Source organism: Symphalangus syndactylus, chromosome 17 (genome assembly GCF_028878055.3).
Source record: "Symphalangus syndactylus isolate Jambi chromosome 17, NHGRI_mSymSyn1-v2.1_pri, whole genome shotgun sequence".
NCBI classification, from domain to species: Eukaryota; Metazoa; Chordata; class Mammalia; order Primates; family Hylobatidae; genus Symphalangus; species Symphalangus syndactylus.
Genome location: NC_072439.2, coordinates 34,510,998 through 34,528,532, shown reverse-complemented (window position 1 = coordinate 34,528,532; position 17,535 = coordinate 34,510,998). Strand labels below are relative to the sequence as shown.

Sequence of the window (17,535 nt, the reverse complement as noted above, 5' to 3'; positions counted from 1 at the left end):
TCAAATGGTATTTCTAGTTCTAGATCCCTGAGGAATCGCCACACTGACTTCCACAATGGTTGAACTAGTTTACAGTACCACCAACAGTGTAAAAGTGTTCCTATTTCTCCACATCCTCTCCAGCACCTGTTGTTCCCTGGCTTTTTAATGATGGCCATTCTAACTGGTGTGAGATGGTATCTCATTGTGGTTTTGATTTGCATTTCTCTGATGGCCAGTGATGATGAGCAGTTTGTCATGTGTTTTTTGGCTGCAAAAATGTCTTCTTCTGAGAAGTGTCTGTTCATATCCTTTGCCCACTTTTTGATGGGGTTGTTTGTTTTTGTTTTGTAAATTTGTTTGAGCTCATTGTAGGTTCTGGATATTAGCCCTTTGTCAGATGAGTAGGTTGCAAAAATTTTCTACCATTCTGTAGGTTGCCTGTTCACTCTGATGGTGGTTTCTTTTGCTGTGCAGAAGCTCTTTAGTTTAATTAGATCCCATTTGTCAATTTTGGCTTTTGTTGCCATTGCTTTTGGTGTTTTAGACATGAAGTCCTTCCCCATGCCTATGTCCTGAATGGTATTGCCTAAGTTTTCTTCTAGGGTTTTTATGGTTTTAGGTCTAACATTTAAGTCTTTAATCCATCTTGAATTCATCCCTGGGATGCAAGGCTGGTTCAACATATGCAAATCAATAAACGTAATCTGGCGTATAAACAGAACCAACGACAAAAACCACATGGTTATCTCAATAGATGCAGAAAAGTCCTTTGACAAAATTCAGCAGTGCTTCATGCTAAACACTCTCAAGAAATTAGGTATTGATGGGACGTATCTCAAAATAATAAGAGTTATCTATGACAAACCCACAGCCAATATCATACAGAATAGACAAAAACTGGAAGCATTCCCTTTGAAAACTGGCACAAGACAGGGATGCCCTCTCTCACCACTCCTATTCAACATAGTGTTGGAAGTTCTGGCCAGGGCAATCAGGCAGGAGAAGGAAATAAAGGGTATTCAATTAGGAAAAGAGGAAGTCAAATTGTCCCTGTTTGCAGATGACATGATTGTATATCTAGAAAACCCCATTGTCTCAGCCCAAAATCTCCTTAAGCTGATAAGCAACTTCAGGAAAGTCTCAGGATACAAAATCAATGTGCAAAAATCACAAGCATTCTTATATACCAATAACAGACAAACAGAGAGCCAAATCATGTGTGAACTCCCATTCACAATTGCTTCAAAGAGAATAAAATACCTAGGAATCCAACTTACAAGGGATGTGAAGGACCTCTTCAAAGAGAACTACAAACCACTGCTCAACAAAATAAAAGAGGGCACAAACAAATGGAAGAACATTCCATGATCATGGATAGAAAGAATCAATTTCGTGAAAATGGCCATACTGCCCAAGGTAATTTACAGATTCAATGCCATCCCCATCAAGCTACCAATGACTTTCTTCACAGAATTGGAAAAAACTACTTTAAAGTTCATATGGAACCAAAAAAGAGCCCACATCACCAAGTCAATCCTAAGCCAAAAGAACAAAGCTGGAGGCATTATGCTATCTGACTTCAAACTATACTACAAGGCTACAGTAACTAAAACAGCATGGTACTGGTACCAAAACAGAGATACAGACCAATGGAACAGAACAGAGTCCTCAGAAATAATGCCACGTATCTACAACTATCTGATCTTTGACAAACCTGACAAAAACAAGCAATGGGGAAAGGATTCCTTATTTAATAAATGGTACTGGGAAAACTGGCTAGCCATATGTAGAAAGCTGAAACTGGATCCCTTTCTTACACCTTATACAACAATTAATTCAAGATGAATAACTACTCATTTATCAAACTTTAGAAATTCTTTGTATCACACTTTTCCTGTTTAATCCACTGTGTGGTTTTGATCTCTTGAGGGGACCCTAACTGATACATATGTTTAATCTTTTTTTCTTAGCAAGGCAGTCATTGCCTTAAGTCTGTCTGGTGGGCCGCTGCCTCTGTGGAGGGACACAGTGGGCTCTCAATAAGTAACCAACTCCTAGAAGACCCTTCAATTTGTGTCAGTTTTGTTGGGAGGCCTTACAAGGGTGACTGTAGGGCTTATTCCCTATAGGGTATAATCTGATAGTACCTGTCTTTTAAGTCTTCCTTCTTTGTCTCTTTTAAATATTTCTCTCTTTCACTTTTCCTTCAGAATATATGTTTTTTTCTCAGCATTTTTTATGCTAACCTCTCACCATATTATGACAACTGCGTGCCTCATGGCAGATATGAGTTTACCCGGGACAAGGACACTGACTTGCCTTTCTGAGGTTGAAGACCACTCTCTCAGGAATTTCCTCTGCCTTTCTTCATTCACCTGATGGGGACCCCTTAGCATGTTTTGGGAAGTAGACTAGTTGCTGTTATCAGACAGACTCTCCAATAAAAGGAGAAATAGATGTTCAGTGCCGTTCCAGATTACAGAGATCCTTCCAATGAGGGTATGACCCAAAAAGGCATACTTTGTATGAACAAGAAAAACTGTAAAGCAAGGGAAATCTTTAAAATATAGAGAATTCCCTATGATTCTGGGTATTCCAAATGTTCATTACCCCTCTTTGAGGCCTCGATTGGGTCCAGCACTTGACTGTGCTGTAAATGTGGATTGTTTTCCTCCCTTGCTGTCTTTACTTAGCAGCTTGGATCCATTATGACAAAGGACAAGTAGATTTATGGAACTTGGGGCAGTGCTGGGCCCACTCAACAACTGCAGAGAAGTCTGGATGACCATATTCTACATGCACTCACCATTCCTTTCCTTCAGACTGACCATTTCCTTTCCGTTGCATTATCCAAATATACCACGTTGTTGATTCCTCAGCTCCTTAAGGCTGTTCAAATATCACCTATTCAGTAATGCCTTTTCTGGTCACCTGATATAAAATTGCTCCCCATTTTCCATCTCTAAACTGACTCTCCTTTCTTCTTTCCTGCATTCTTTTTTTATTAGGCCTTATCACCTCACACATAATACATTGTGTTTTCTCTTTCTTTACTTTTTTAGTGTATGAATTCCTGCAAAACCATATATGAAATAAAATTTTTGTGTGCTTCGTTCACTGGTATTTTTCTAACATCTAGCATTGTGTCTGGCACACAATAATGCTCAATGAATGTTTTTTGAATGAAAAAATTGATTAAATGGATGCATGAATTAACAAATGTTAGTTTATTCTGTATACTTACTCCTTGATTTTTAATTTTTACACAATGGTTGCTAAATCCAGTAAGGTCATATTTTGTTCTTTAGATCATTCAGTGTTGGACTCACTCTGCACCAGTGTCAGATGACCTAATTACATGTTCAGGAGGGAGGCCATGACTTGAAGAATGCACAGCCTGAGTTACACAGGATGGTCTTTGGATCAGGCTGCTCTACCCTGATTATTCTCCTAGGGGGAGACAGAGGGCTAAGCACTCTGTAAGTGTATGACTCCTAGAATCTATGGAAAGAGCACTGCAGATTTCAGGAAGGCTGATTATGGGGCATCTCCAACCTGTCAGAGGAGCTGGTAATTATGGAGACACTATACCCTATATGTAAGAGGATGCCTGGAAGAGAAGTTGCCTGGAGCGTATTTAATATGAGAGACTCGAATTGAAACCTGTTTAGCCAGAACCAATGATCTGAATTCACAACCTTTCCAAAGGGCCCCTGGCTGTGTTGTTGATTCTCCAGTGGTTTGTGTCCCAACGTTTCCTGGCATTACCTAACCTGGATTCTGGTTGACAGCTCCTGATTGGTGCCCTCTGCATATATATTGTCAGGATGTGGAATCCTGAAGTCAGCACCTTGCCTTCTCTTAGGCTTTGAAGCATTTTTGTCTGTGCTCCCTGATCTTCAGGTCACCACCATGAAGTTCTTAGCAGTCCTGGTACTCTTGGGAGTTTCCATCTTTCTGGTCTCTGCCCGTAAGTAAAGATTCTTACCTGAACATAAGTTTTGTGGGAATATACATAAAATATCTCCTCTAAAGATGTGGGCTTACGGTTGCTTAGCATGTGCTTTTTTACCTCTTCTCTCCTAACTTGTTCTATCACCATTTTGACTGACCGTTCAAGATGGAGATGGTTATCCTCAAGCTCTTCTTAATTCAGTCAGATCTTAATTCAATAATACCTTGGAACCCAAGTTTATTGTTACTGTTAGTAAAATATGTTTAAGAAGGTAATCAGAGGTTTATTTCAGGAAAGGAAAAATGACCACATATTAGGTTTTTATCGGTTTTCATGGGTTTTATCTTATCTGTGCACTTGTTCTTCCTCAACTGGTACACCAAGGACTGAGGGGCTTCCACTGTAAAGTCTGGAATATTGTCCATATTCTCTCTTACCTCCATCCTCCAAACTGGTATTCAGTTAACGTCTAATATTTCCTTCTTCTCTTTCAGAGAGTCCGACAACAGATGCTCCAGCTGCTAGTGAGTCTGCACTTGAATGTCATCTCTTTCCTGCAATGACCATTCTCCACTTCCAGCCTCATGTCAAACAGCCACTTTCCATGTGGATAGTCTTGGTTATAAGGAATCCTAAGCAAAAGCCCATGAAAGCTATTTTCCTGATTTTAAAATTCACCACAAACATAGTGAATCTGCTTATTTCTTATACATTCTTAGAATACATGAAATCTAGGCCATAGACTTATACAAATGTGGACTTATTATTCATTGTTTTTCAGCAGAAGGCACAAGAGCATGAGGTCTGATGTTGTAGCCTGAGAATTTTTGAGAGATGCCTCTAATAAATGGAAGGACTGAATATATAGCCAGTGTCAAAAAGAGACCAGTGGGTCTCAGAATTTGAAGTGATATGAAAATAAGTCCATTTGGATCACAAGTGAGGGTGATGTGTGGGATGTGGAGTGCAGGGGTCAGGTCTAAGCTTTACTCTTTGTAATGGTGCATATTGCTTATTCCCAGGCTGATGTTTGTTTCCCTTCTCTAACCTGAAAATGAAGGTGGTGGACCAAAGCCTTTAGCAATTCTTGGGCTTCTCCCAAAGTGTTCTTCACATTCTGTACTGTGTGTGTGTTGTGCCCATGCACAAGTTAAGGGGGTCTGTCTTTATCCTTCACATCTTGGGAAATTTACATCCTTTGGTCACAAGGGCATTAGCTTTAGTCAGACCTCACATATATTTTTCCTGCCATGTGAGGCCCCATTTAAAAAATATTCTCTCTCTTAAATAAGGCCTGAGACAGCATGGATAGAGTTTGGGTTTGGAGGTGGAGCTACTTATTTGCTGAGGTGAGTCTAACTCACAAATGTGGGGTCTGACTCTTGATCCTTATCAGTAGCCCTGGTGTAAGGTCTAGAGAGAGAGAGAATTTCCAAAACTCTTACCCAGTCCCCTTTGTACATATAGTAATTGATGGGGCATTTTTGTTACTATAGAAGTGTACTGATTTCTCCTGTTATATCCTAATGTGGCTCTCACAATTACCTCTCTAATAAACAGAGTCCAAGCTGTCACAGAGGGTGAGACAAATATGGCTCTTTTCATTCTAGAACCTGACAGAAGATATCTTACTGCACTCTAAGACAGGAGATATGACTCTAAGATGAGATACATCTTCTTAGTCTGCCTCCTCCTTCCCTCTAGAGTTCATCCATTTACCCTCATTCATGCTACATTGGAATGTATGCTGTCTTAGGTTATTCTGTGGGAAAGCATCAGAATGTCAGGCTACTAGAGATTTCCTTATTGCTTCTGAGCAGTAGTCCCTGTGAATAGGAACACGCGTGGCCTTGGTCTTTTGTGCTCATACCTGGGACAAAGTACTTGCTTATCTCTTTAATCAGTGTCGTTGCCCTTGGAGGGAAATCCCAAATTCTTTCTGTCCCAGCAAAGACAAGACAGGGAAGGATGAAGCACAAGGAAAGTGGGCAGGTAGGCTAAAGGTAAGACAGAACTGATGACAGATTTGCTGAGATGAATTCAGGATGAGGAACGTATGTCCACCCCTGGGTGGGATAAATTTTGTTCCAGAAGGAGTCAGTCTCACCTAGAGCTTTTCCTTCTAATTTCAGCTGGTCCTGCTGATGATGAAGCCCCTAATGCTGAAACCACTGCTGCTGCAACCACTGCAGCCACCACTGCTGCAACCACCACTGCTGCAACCACCACTGCTGCAACCACTGCAACCACTGCTGCTCCTACCACTGCAACCACCGCTGCTTCTACCACTGCTCGTAAAGGCATTCCAGGTAGCAAGACTCCTCCATCTGTGTGCTTCCTTTATGTGGCTCCTTGATTCCTTGGGTTCTCTATTCTCACAGAGACTCTATTTTTGAGGTCAGGGAGACCTCTTCTTTACATTGTTCTCTAATTCCTTGTAGTTTCTAAGTCAAGTCAACAGATAAATATCAGAGGAGTCAGGAGGTTACCTGACTCCTAGGTTACCAATATTACCTGAATGGATCTTGAAATATTGGCATTTATTAAGGAAAGCTCTTCCTTAGTAGAAACATCATTGGAAAGACCAAAATACGTGTCTCCATGAAGCTAGGTAACTGCTTATTATCAATATTTTTTAAATCAGGTAGTGTGTGTGTGTTTGTGTGTGTGTGTGTGTGTGTGTGTGTGTGTTTAAACCAGGCAATTTAAAAATCAGGTAATCAAGTAAAATCTTTGTTTCCTTTAGAGAATTTTCCCGAAATAGAAAATAGCTTAACAATGAGTGATTTTACAATCTTTCTTGAGGCAGATTATTTTGAGTGCTATTCAGGGTATTTCTGGGGTTTTGGACATTCATTGAGGATCAATGTACATTCCTCCTATTCTGGGTTCACTTTTTCTTGACCTTTAACTTTCATGTAGTATTGATTACAACATTTATTCAATCTGAACATATGCCAGAACCGTGTCATAAAATTTACATATATATTATAATTTAAATATCCCAGTCATTCTATGAAATAAACATTTTAAAGATGAGGAAATGGAAGAGTTGCAATGAGAAACTTTCCTTTGCGCACAGAGGCAGAAAGAAAAAGGAAATTGCACTCAAACAAATGGAGAGTTACAATGAGAAAATTTCCTTTGGGAGAATGGGAAGAAAGAAAAAGGATTCAAATTATACCCATACAATCAAAGTCCTAAGAAATCTTCTTCAAATATTATATTGCTTTATACTTTTTCATGTCTGAGTCAGTGCTTGGAACTCTGCCAATAATCTGTAAAGTAGACTACGAGTGAGAAAATGGCTTTTCTGTCTTATCAGAAGAAGGCTGGATCTCTGTGCCATATTATAGGAAAACTCATACGTTTTGACTTTCTTCTAGTTCTGTCTAAAGTTCCAACCTACCTGGGCTTCCGTCTGGGGCTATATTTCCAAAATCTTTAAGGACAGGAATTGGTTGTTTATCTTCCCATAATTACAATCCCATGTTCCTTTCGAATCCCCTGAGTTTAGTTGACATTTGACACTTGTTAGTTCCCTCAGATTCTGAAGAATAAATCCACATTCTTCATCTTTTGTGGAAGCCTCTTGACAATATTTTTTTCTCTTGCAGGTTTACCCAAATGGCTTCAGGATCTCCTGAATGGTAAATTGTTTCCCTGAGATGGAATCAGCTTGAGTCTTCTGCAGTTCGTCACAACTATTCACGCTTCCTGTGATTTCATCCGACTACTTACCTTGCCTACTATATCTCCTTTATCTCTAATCAGTTTATTTTCTTTCAAATAAAAAATAACTATGAGAAACATAAAAATGGTATTTCTTAAGGGCTATGGGGTGGTTGTTCAGTGTTTAGACAATCCAAGTGACAGACAGTTCAAATTTTACCTAATACTTCCTTGTGCTCCCACTAATAACTAGACTTCCTATTTATTTCAGTTTCTTTTTTAAATAAGACACTAGTTTTGGGCATAATACTAAAGACTAGAGATTTCTCTAACATGGATAGACTAATCAATACTTACTAGGTACAAATGTTCAGTTTGATTCTGCCAAACTCTCCTATCAACTGACAGAATCTTTTTCTTACCTGTAATGACTTAGCATGTGTGGTAAGAAAGAAGAAAGGAACTCCTGACATCTGGGTACTGGTTTGACACAGCCAAGTTTCAGAGTTGTTAGAGGGTGACTGGATGCTCACAGTTAGGCAATGGTGTTTTCCTGTTGGACACAATCTCACGAAATACCAGCATCAGACAAGGCCATTCAGTGACTGATGAATTGAGAGTAAAAAGAAAAACCAATGCATATTTTTTTAAGCACGGACAAAACTGGAGTTAGTGTGCAAACCATAGAATACTAAACATTCCTCTCTCTCATTCAGTGGTTGCTGCTTCATTATGAATTATAGGTTAAGCTTCACTGTAGTCTGCCCTCCTTTTAGATACTGTTTATCAACACACCTAATCTTAGCATTGTTCGTGTTTGCTGACAGCATCCAATCCAGAGGTTAGCCTCACTTCCCTGATCCCTCCCTCAAATCTCCTGACTCAAGCCCAAATCCTAAAATATTCTTTTCTAACACCCTGACAATAAGACACCTCTCTCAGTTCCCCATGGTGTGTGCTGTCTCCCACTGAAACAAGTAAGAAATCCAACTTTTTCAATCCAGATGTGCTCCTGGTTGTCATTGGCTAGAGGACTTTGACACCTGAATGCATAATTGGGATAACTATTATATATGAATAAGACATGGTATATTGGTTTTTTTCACTGACTTGGTTATGATCAGATTCATCACTGGAACCCTAGACATCTCACTTAGGACTCTAATTGTGTACCTTTGAAGGCTTTGTCTTCACTCCTGACTGATTGATCAGGGATCTATTGGTGCGTCAGACTCTTGAAGCATTACTCTGGATGATGATGATAATCAGTAAGGACAGATTGTTACTAAGATTCTGTGTGTATTCTAGAAGCTGGGTTAGAGTCGCAGATGGAGGCTGCATTAGGATTCTGTGCTTTCCGTTTGTAAGAAGCTAGGTTAGAGTCCCAGGAAAGCAGAAGTTTTGTTAGAGGCTCAGGTTTCATTGTTTCAAATACCTGTGGGGCTGGAGGTCTTTCTTACTGCTTCTTTGTTTGGAGTAAGGATGATTCTTTTCCTGACTCCTGGCTCTGGCCCTGGCCATGGGCTGGAAAATTCTTCTTAGCTCATTTGTTTCAAGGGGGAGGATGCACTCCATGACTCCTGGGCTGAACATTTTTTTTCCTCGGTTCTTTGTGGGGTCTCTTTGTTTTCTCTATTTGATCCTGTCTCTGTCATGGGAACTTTTTAGTTGACTAAAATCCCCTTCTTGAACTCCTGCAGACTTTATGCTTCCCTGAATCTGTCTACCTCCTTTCAGTTGGCATGATTTTGCTGAGGATAATTTAGAACTTCATTGACCTCTTTGGGAAACTTATGATCTCCCCAAACTGGCTTCTCTAAGACTTCTCCTTTTCCATCAGTTCCTCTCTTCCTTCTTCTTACCACCTTGAATCTTCCCTTCAGCACCTTTGAATCCTTTGATATGTCTCCCTTTAAACCCTACCATTTCTACTCCTCTGTTCACTTCTGCTGAACTTTTGCTTCATGCTTCAATCCCTCAGCTCCTTATAATTGCTTGAACTCTAAACCTTCTGCTACCATTGGGGGCTCTTGCGGGACTCAGCTTCCCCCAGTAGCAACTACCTGAGGCTTAACAGATAAAAGGCTAATTGGAAACATACTCGATATTTTATTATCCATTTAGATGGGTACTGAAGCTCTCCAAACAGGTGCTTGATGTCTCCTTAGTCACTGGACTAGAATGTAGTCCCAGCCTCCATTAAATTGTCCATCAGAGCAATGAAAATCTTAAAGGTGTTTCAACAAATAATACTTATTTCAACAAATAATGGTAAGAACATTAGCCCTCATGTTGAACAGGCAAATTTACCATGTCCCATTTTTACTAGAAACACAATTAGGATAAACATGTAAAGTGGTAAAAAGATGAGATTCAACTGTTTTATACAAAGCAGGGTTTTGTATTATTGACTCATAACTAATCTTTAAAATGAAAGCTATAAAATATCTGTTTGCATCAGTAAGCATGCATGTTTATGCATATTTATGTATGTTTATGTATGTATGTTACGTATAGGTAACATTTTTCTATTGCTGGATTACCAAATTAATTTACAAACTCTCTTAAAGAACTTGTATTCGATTGGCTTAGAGATTGGCCAGTGCTTATATATATATTAAATATTCCCCAAACTCCCAGATATATAAGAACTAACCCAAATGTCTTTCAAGTTCAGGTGACTTAGGTGCATTTTTGGTAAATAAGATTATTTTAATATTGTTGGTTCAATAAAAACAGCTACATTTTCTGATTGATTAGCATTAAGTATATGAGCATACATTTTTATTCTTCTTGAGCTTTCTAGTCTAATATATACTGGATGTTTAAGATTATAACATTTACAAATTCAATCTAAGGACAAATGTACAAGCAAAGATGCAGTAAAAATGAAATACGATTATCTCTTGGTGTGTGCAAGGGATTGGCTCCAAGACACTTCCCATCCACTCGCCACCTGCGAATACTGTATTTTCAATCCGAATTTGGTTGAAAAACATCTGTGTGTAAGTGGACCTTCACAGTTCAAACCTGTGTTGTTCCAGGGCCAACTGTGTTTGATATCTATTACTTAATATATCAAGCACAGTAGTAAAGAGAAAACAAATCCCATGTACTTAGCTTTTTAGGTTTTTGCTTTTGTAATGCGTGCCTAACATGTATATGTTGTAAAAATAATTTAACAGGTACTAATTTGAGAATGATGACTAGTTTTATTTGGTGTTACAGTATGTCTGCCTAAAGAGTTTCAAAACTTAAGTGACTAGCAACCTAAGAGCTATGCTGTTAGGTAATACATATTCATTAATAATTTCTTTTTTAGACTAGAAAAGTATTGCAATTTATTTAAACTTTTTGTGTGTATAGGTTGCCAATATTTCCCATTATAAACAGTGATATGATGAATATTCTTGTAAAAGAGTGATTTTACACATGAGCAAATACAGCTGTAGGATAAAATCCTAGGGATAGAATTGCTAAAGTATAGATAGATTTTAAATAATCATATGAGTTGTCAAATTACTCACCACAAAGATTGTATTAGGATAGACCTGAAGAAATTGCTGTTTTATTTCTTAATGCATTGTAATAGTATATCTTTATGGGTCACAATTTGATGTTTTGATACATACATACATGTTGTCTAATGATCAAATCAGGACAATTTGTGCATTCATCACCTCATGCCTTTATTTTTTCTCCCAGGTGATAACATTGAAAAGCCTCTCTTCCTGTTATTTTGCAATATACAATATCTAACTGTTAACCGTAGTTACTCTTCTGAGCAATAGAACACCAGAAGTTATTCTTATCTAATTGCAACTTTGTAGTCATTTACCAACCTCTTCCCTACTTGTACTTCCCCCTCCTCTCCTCAGTGACCAGTAACCACTGTTCTAGTAACTTCTAGGATATCAACTTAAGAAAATTGGATTCCACAGATGACTGAGCTCATATGGTATTTGTCTTCCTGTGTCTGGCTTATTTCACTTAACATAATGTCATCCATGTTCATCCATGTTGTTGCAGATGACAGGATTTCATTATTTTTCATGGCTAAATAGTATTCCATTGTGTATATACACCACAAATTTTGAAATCCATTCATCCATTGTTGGACACTCAAGTTGATTCCATATCTTGGCTACTGTGAATACTACTACAATAAACATGGGAGTTCACGTATTTCTTTGACATACTGACTTCCTTTCCTTTGGCTACATACTCAGTAGTGAGATTGCTAGATTATATGGTAGTTCTATTTTTAACTTTTTGAGGAAACTCCACACTGTTTTTACACAATGATTGTACTAATTTACAATCTCACCAACAGCGTGCAAGTGTTCCCTTTTCTTCACATCCTTGCCAACACTTGTTTTCTTTTGTCTTTTTGATACTAGCCATTGTAGTTGGAGTGAGATAATATCTTGTGATTTTGATTTGCATTTCTCTGATGATTAGTGATGTTGAGCATTTAAAAAACATATTTGTTCGCCATTTTTGACGTGTAGGCAACAGTGGATGTAGTATGTGGGAACACTGAACTCATTGTGCTAGTGTTTCTCAGAGCTAAAGGAATCCAGAGAATTCTGTAGTCTGTGTCCAAGTTGGTGGATGAAGCTCAGGCCATGGAATACCTTTTCAAAGGCAGTAGAAAGATTTAGTTAGATATTTCTCAGTTCAGACAAATTCCACTGAGGTATTGTATGGTGGAGAAAAGTAGAACAAAGAAGAAAAAAAACTTACTAGGCTTTTTAGTTCTGTCTCCGTTTGATCCAGGCATAATACCCTTATCAAGGTTTACGTGATCATACAAGAAGTCAAGGAGACCCTCCTAAAAAGTAAGGGATTGACCATTGCCTGAGTCCCCATTTCAAGCTGTCTATAATTTTAGTGGTAAGTTAAGAAATTGGTAGGAAATCAGACCATGGCAGGACAAAGTCCGGACATTCACCAGAAAACATGGTAGTGTCTGGTATGACATGAAAATAGGAGTGGTCTTTAGGGAGAATATTTTAAGGCATGTGCACCATGAATTTCCAGAAAGTGTGCTCTCTAGAATTAGATACAAGTTATTGTCACACCTACGGCCAACTGATTTTCAACAAAGGTGCCAAGAACAGCACCTTGGGAAAAAGACAGTCTCTTCAATAAATGATACTGGGAAAATTGTATGGCCACATGTGGATGAATGAGACTAGACCCCTACTTCTCACCATATACAGAAGTAAGCTAAAAGTGGCTTAAAGACTGAAATATAAAACCTGAAACTATAAAAGTCCTAAATGAAAACAGAGAAGCCCTTCAAAACTGAGCTGGGCAAGGATGTTTTAAATAAGAACTCAAAAACACAGGCAACAAAGCAAGAATAAATAAATGGGATTACATTCAAAAATATTTGCAAAGCAAAAGAAAAAATTAACAGAGACAACTCATAGAATGAGAGAAAATATTTGCAAACTATGCATCTGACAAGCGGTTAAGATCCAGAATATATAAGGAACTTAACAGCAAAGAAAACCAAGTAACCCAATTTTAAAATGAGAAAAAGGCCTCATTAGACATTTCTCAAAAGTAGTTGATATTGGATCTCTCCTTTTCTCCTATCTTATAATTCTACCTTAGGATTTCAAAGTTCAAGGTCTGAGAGATGCCTTATAGTGATCTTCTCTTCTCCTCTCAACTCCAATGCCCCTGTCTTTCAAGCACTAACAGTTCCTAGTACCTTTCAGAATCACACTTACTCCTTAGCCATTTTTTTTCCCAGTGAGAAAAACCACATACATTTAAATTCAAATACAAAGACATAGCAGCTGAGAAGCTGCATCTCCAGCTAAATTTCTTACATATTTTAAAAATCAAACTCTTTATATGAGTCATTTTCAAATAAACTCAGTGGAAATACAGAGACTATAGTAATATGGTTTTCCTCATTTGCATACATATTTCATTACTAGGAAAATAAAATATTTAAAAGCATTAGCAGTAATTAAGAAAGTTCAAAATAAACGTACAGTTACAATTACCGGTTGTGGTTGAACAATCTTCCTTGGGGACCTGTGCTGTTGAAGAGTGGGAGAGACAGAGTCTGTTTAACTTTTGAGTTTCTCCAGAAAATTAACGTATGGGGATTTTCTTCATTAAACCACGTTCTTCATAAAACCGCTCGTTTTAATGCACTTATTTATTGATGAGCTGCTAGGATTGTACACACATCTTGCCTTTACTCTCCAAAACCTGGGTTGCAGTGACTTTGTCTTGTCTTTTTCCATATGCTAATTGAATTCCTAACAGCCATTTACATTGCTAATGTGCAAAGACATTAAGACAATAATAATAATTCTGCTACAGGTAGGAAATTCTTACTTTACATTCAGTACTCCCCGATGTCTTGTCAGACCACATTCTTATTTCCCATTTTCTACTGGAAATAAAATATAGATATTTGCAAATTTTGTAAGATCTAGTTTTCAGAGACTTCATGGTTAAACAGCATTTATTAAGAAGCTGCTTTCTCCACAGCCCTGAATTTAATGAACAGAAGTCCCCTTAAAATTCTTGGAAGTAATTTTCTTCAAGTATCATAAAGGAGTAAGAATTATTGTTTGTTCCAATAAGCAGGTGAAGGAATGAAATAAATTTGAGTGTAATCTTCTTGTTATCAAATTGCTATGTTCAGATTGTTTCTTAGAAACGCTAGAAAGACTCAGATTGTCAAAGGCTAGGGATAAGAAAATATTGAATTGTGAGAATAAAAACCTTCTTTTTTTTCTTCTGACTTTTATTTTAGCTTTAAGGATACATGTGCAGTTTTGTTACATGGGTATATTGTGTGTTGCAGGTGTTTGGTGTACAGATCATTTTGTCACCCAGGTAATGAGCCTAGTATCCAATAGGTAGTTTTTCTTTCTTTTTGTTTAGAACAATTATTTGCATGCTTTATTACTTGGTTCAATTATATACATTATTATACCAGTAATAGGGGTTTTCTGGGAATTTACCAAATATAAAACAAGCAGAGAAACAAACAAAAACAATCTTTAAATAAAAGTATTTCCTCCGTGGAAAAAAAAAACAATCAAGTACTCAAATTAATTTGGTCTCTAACTAATGAAAACCTTTCTGGAAGAGTCCTATCATTTTCTTTGTGGCACCAAATTTATTCATAATTAGAAGTTCTGACTTGTTGCTAATAAAAAATGTCAAAAATGATCTGAAGCACTGCTAAAATTAACCTTGAATTTTGATTGAAAGAAGAAAACCCAATAAATTGCATGTATCTCATTCCATTTAAGCCTTGACATGATGCTTTTAGACCTTACTGCTTTAATCTGAAGATGTATTTGTAGGATTTTCCACTTAGTTCTTGAAATTTTAGGGGAAAGACTTACATGATAATTATGATAAAGCTTCTTGTTTTATTCTTTGAATGGATCTCCAATAATAAGGAAGGCAGCTAGAGTGGTGTATTAGTCTATTCTCACACTGCTAATAAAGACATACCCAAGGCTGAGTAGTTTATAAAAGAAAGAGGTTTAATTGACTTACAGTTCCACATGGCTGGGGAAACCTCATAAATAGTGTTCTATTTGTGAGATTTCTCTGTAGGATAGATCCCCTGAAGTGATCTCAGGTTGCAAAACACAGTAGTTTATACCCAACCCAATATTTGTAGGTTGGAATGTGGTGATTGTGATGGAAAAAAACAGTGGGTTTAGGGATGCAGGGAGGGGAGCACTGGGCCCTAAACTCAAGACATCTCTCCTCATTTGATATGGTTTGGCTGTGTTCCCACCCAAATCCCACACTGAATTATAATAATTTCCATGTGTCAAGGGCAGGGCCAGGTGAAGATAATTGAATCACAGGAGCAGTTTCACCCACACTGTTCTCATGGTAGTGAATAAGTCTCATGAGAGCTGATGGTTATAAAAATGGGAGTTCCCCTGCACAAGCTCTCTTGCCTGCCACCATGTAAGATGTGACTTTGCTCTTCCTTTGCCTTCTTTTCTATTTTATTTTATTTTTGAGAAGAAGTCTTGCTCTGTCACCCAGGCTGGAGTGCAGTGGCACAATCTCAGTTCACTGCAACCTCCACCCTTGGGGTTCGAGTGATTCCTGTGTCTTAGCCTCCTGAGTAGCTGGGATTACAGGCACGCAGCACCACGCCTGGCTAATTTTTGTATTTTTAGTAGAGACGGGGTTTTGCCATGTTGGCTAGGCTGGTTTTGAACTCCTGACCTCGAGTGATCCACTCTCCTCAGCCTCCCAAAGGGCTGAGATTACAGGTGTGAGCCACCATGCCTACATTCCTTTGCCTTCTGATAGGTAGTTTTCTGATTCTCATCCTCACCCTCAACCCTTGAGTAGGTCCCAGTGTCCATTGTTCCATTCTTTGTGTCCATGTGTACTAAATGTTTAGCTTCCGTTTATAAGTGAAAACATGTGGCATTTGGTTTTCTGTTCTTGTATTAATCCATTTAGGATAATGGCCGCCAGCTCCATCCATGTTGCGGCAAAGGACATAATTTTATTTTATTTTTTTTAGGGCTGCATGGTATTCCATGGTATATATGTACCACATTTTCTTAATCCAGTCCACAATTGATAGGCATCTAGGTTGATTCCATGTCTTTGCTATTGTTAATAGTGCTGGGATGAATATACACATGCATGTGTCTTCATGGCAGAACAGTTTATATTCATTTGGGTACATATGCAGTAACGGGATTGCTGGGTTGACTGGTAGTTCTGTTTTAAGTTCTTTGAGAAATTGCCAAACTGCTTTCCACAGTGGATGAATTGATTTACACTTCTGCCAACATTGTATAAGTGTTCTCTTTTCTCTGCAACCTTACCAGCATCTGTTATTTTCCTGACTTTTTAATAATAGCCATTTTGACTGGTGTGAGATGGTATCTCATTGTGGTTTTGATTTGCATTTCTCTAATGATTAGTGATGCTGAGCATATTTTCTTAAGTTTGTTGGCTGTGTGTATGTCTTCTAAGAAATGTCTGTTCATGTTCTTTGTCCATTTTTTAAATGGGGTTGTTTGTTTTCTGCTTGTTGATTTGTTCAAGTTCCTTGGACCTTTGTTGGATGCATAATTTGCAAATATCTTCTCTCAATCTGCAGGTTGTCTGTTTACTCAGTTGATAGTTTCTTTTGCTGTGAAGAGATGCTCTTTTGTTTAATTAGGTCTCACCTGTTAATTTTTTGTTTTTGTTGCAATTGCTTTCAGAGTCTTCATAATGAAATCTTTGCCAGGGCTGATGTCCAGAACAGTATTTCCTAGGTTTTTTTCTAGGGTTTTTATAGTTTTAGGTTTTACATATAAGTTTCTAATTCATCTTGAGTTGATTTTCGTATACGATGAAAGGAAAGAGTCCAGTTTCAATCTTCTGCATATGGCTAGCATGTTATCTCAGCACCATTTATTGAATAGGGAATCCCTTCTCCATTGCTTATTTTGTTGGCTTTGTCAAAGATCAGATGGTTGGAGGTATGTGGCATTATTTCTCTACCCTGTTCCATAGGTCTATATGTCTCTTTTTTGTAATAGTTCTATGCCATTTGGTTACTGTAGCCTTGTAGTATAGTTTGAAGTCAGGTAGTGTGATGCATCCAGTTTTGTTCTTTTTGCTTATGATTGCTTTGGCTGTTTGGGCTCCTTTTTGGCTTTCATATTCATTTTAGAAAAGTTTTTTCTAATTCTATGAAAAATGTCATTAGTTCAATAGAAATAGTATTGAATCTGTAAATTGCTTTGGGTAGTATGGCCATTTGCCAATGTTGATTCTTCCTATTCATGCATATGGAATGTTTTTCTATTTGTTTGTGTTATCTCTGTTTTCTTTCAGCAGTGTTTTGTGATTCTCATTGTGGAGATGTTCACTTCCCTGGCTACCTGTGTTCCTGGGTATTT

At 37.9% G+C, this 17,535-nt stretch overlaps 1 protein-coding gene across 1 annotated transcript; it reads left to right on the top strand.

Annotated features, from left to right (window-relative positions):
* Window positions 1-3,893: 3,893 nt before the first annotated feature.
* MUCL1 (mucin like 1) lies at window positions 3,894-7,683 on the top strand. Its single transcript, XM_055249794.2, has 4 exons — window positions 3,894-3,952; window positions 4,432-4,461; window positions 6,070-6,246; window positions 7,555-7,683. The coding sequence occupies exons 1-4, from the start codon at window positions 3,895-3,897 to the stop codon at window positions 7,602-7,604; spliced, it is 315 nt and encodes a 104-aa protein (XP_055105769.1). The 5' UTR covers window position 3,894; the 3' UTR covers window positions 7,605-7,683.
* Window positions 7,684-17,535: the final 9,852 nt, after the last annotated feature.

Coding starts and splice junctions, on each gene's coding strand:
- MUCL1 (XM_055249794.2), top strand. CDS start 3,895: ATGAAGTTCTTAGCAGTCCTGGTACTCTTGGGAGTTTCCATCTTTCTG. Junction 4,462..6,069: donor AACAGATGCTCCAGCTGCTA/GTGAGTCTGCAC, acceptor TTCTAATTTCAG/CTGGTCCTGCTGATGATGAA. Junction 6,247..7,554: donor TGCTCGTAAAGGCATTCCAG/GTAGCAAGACTC, acceptor TTTCTCTTGCAG/GTTTACCCAAATGGCTTCAG.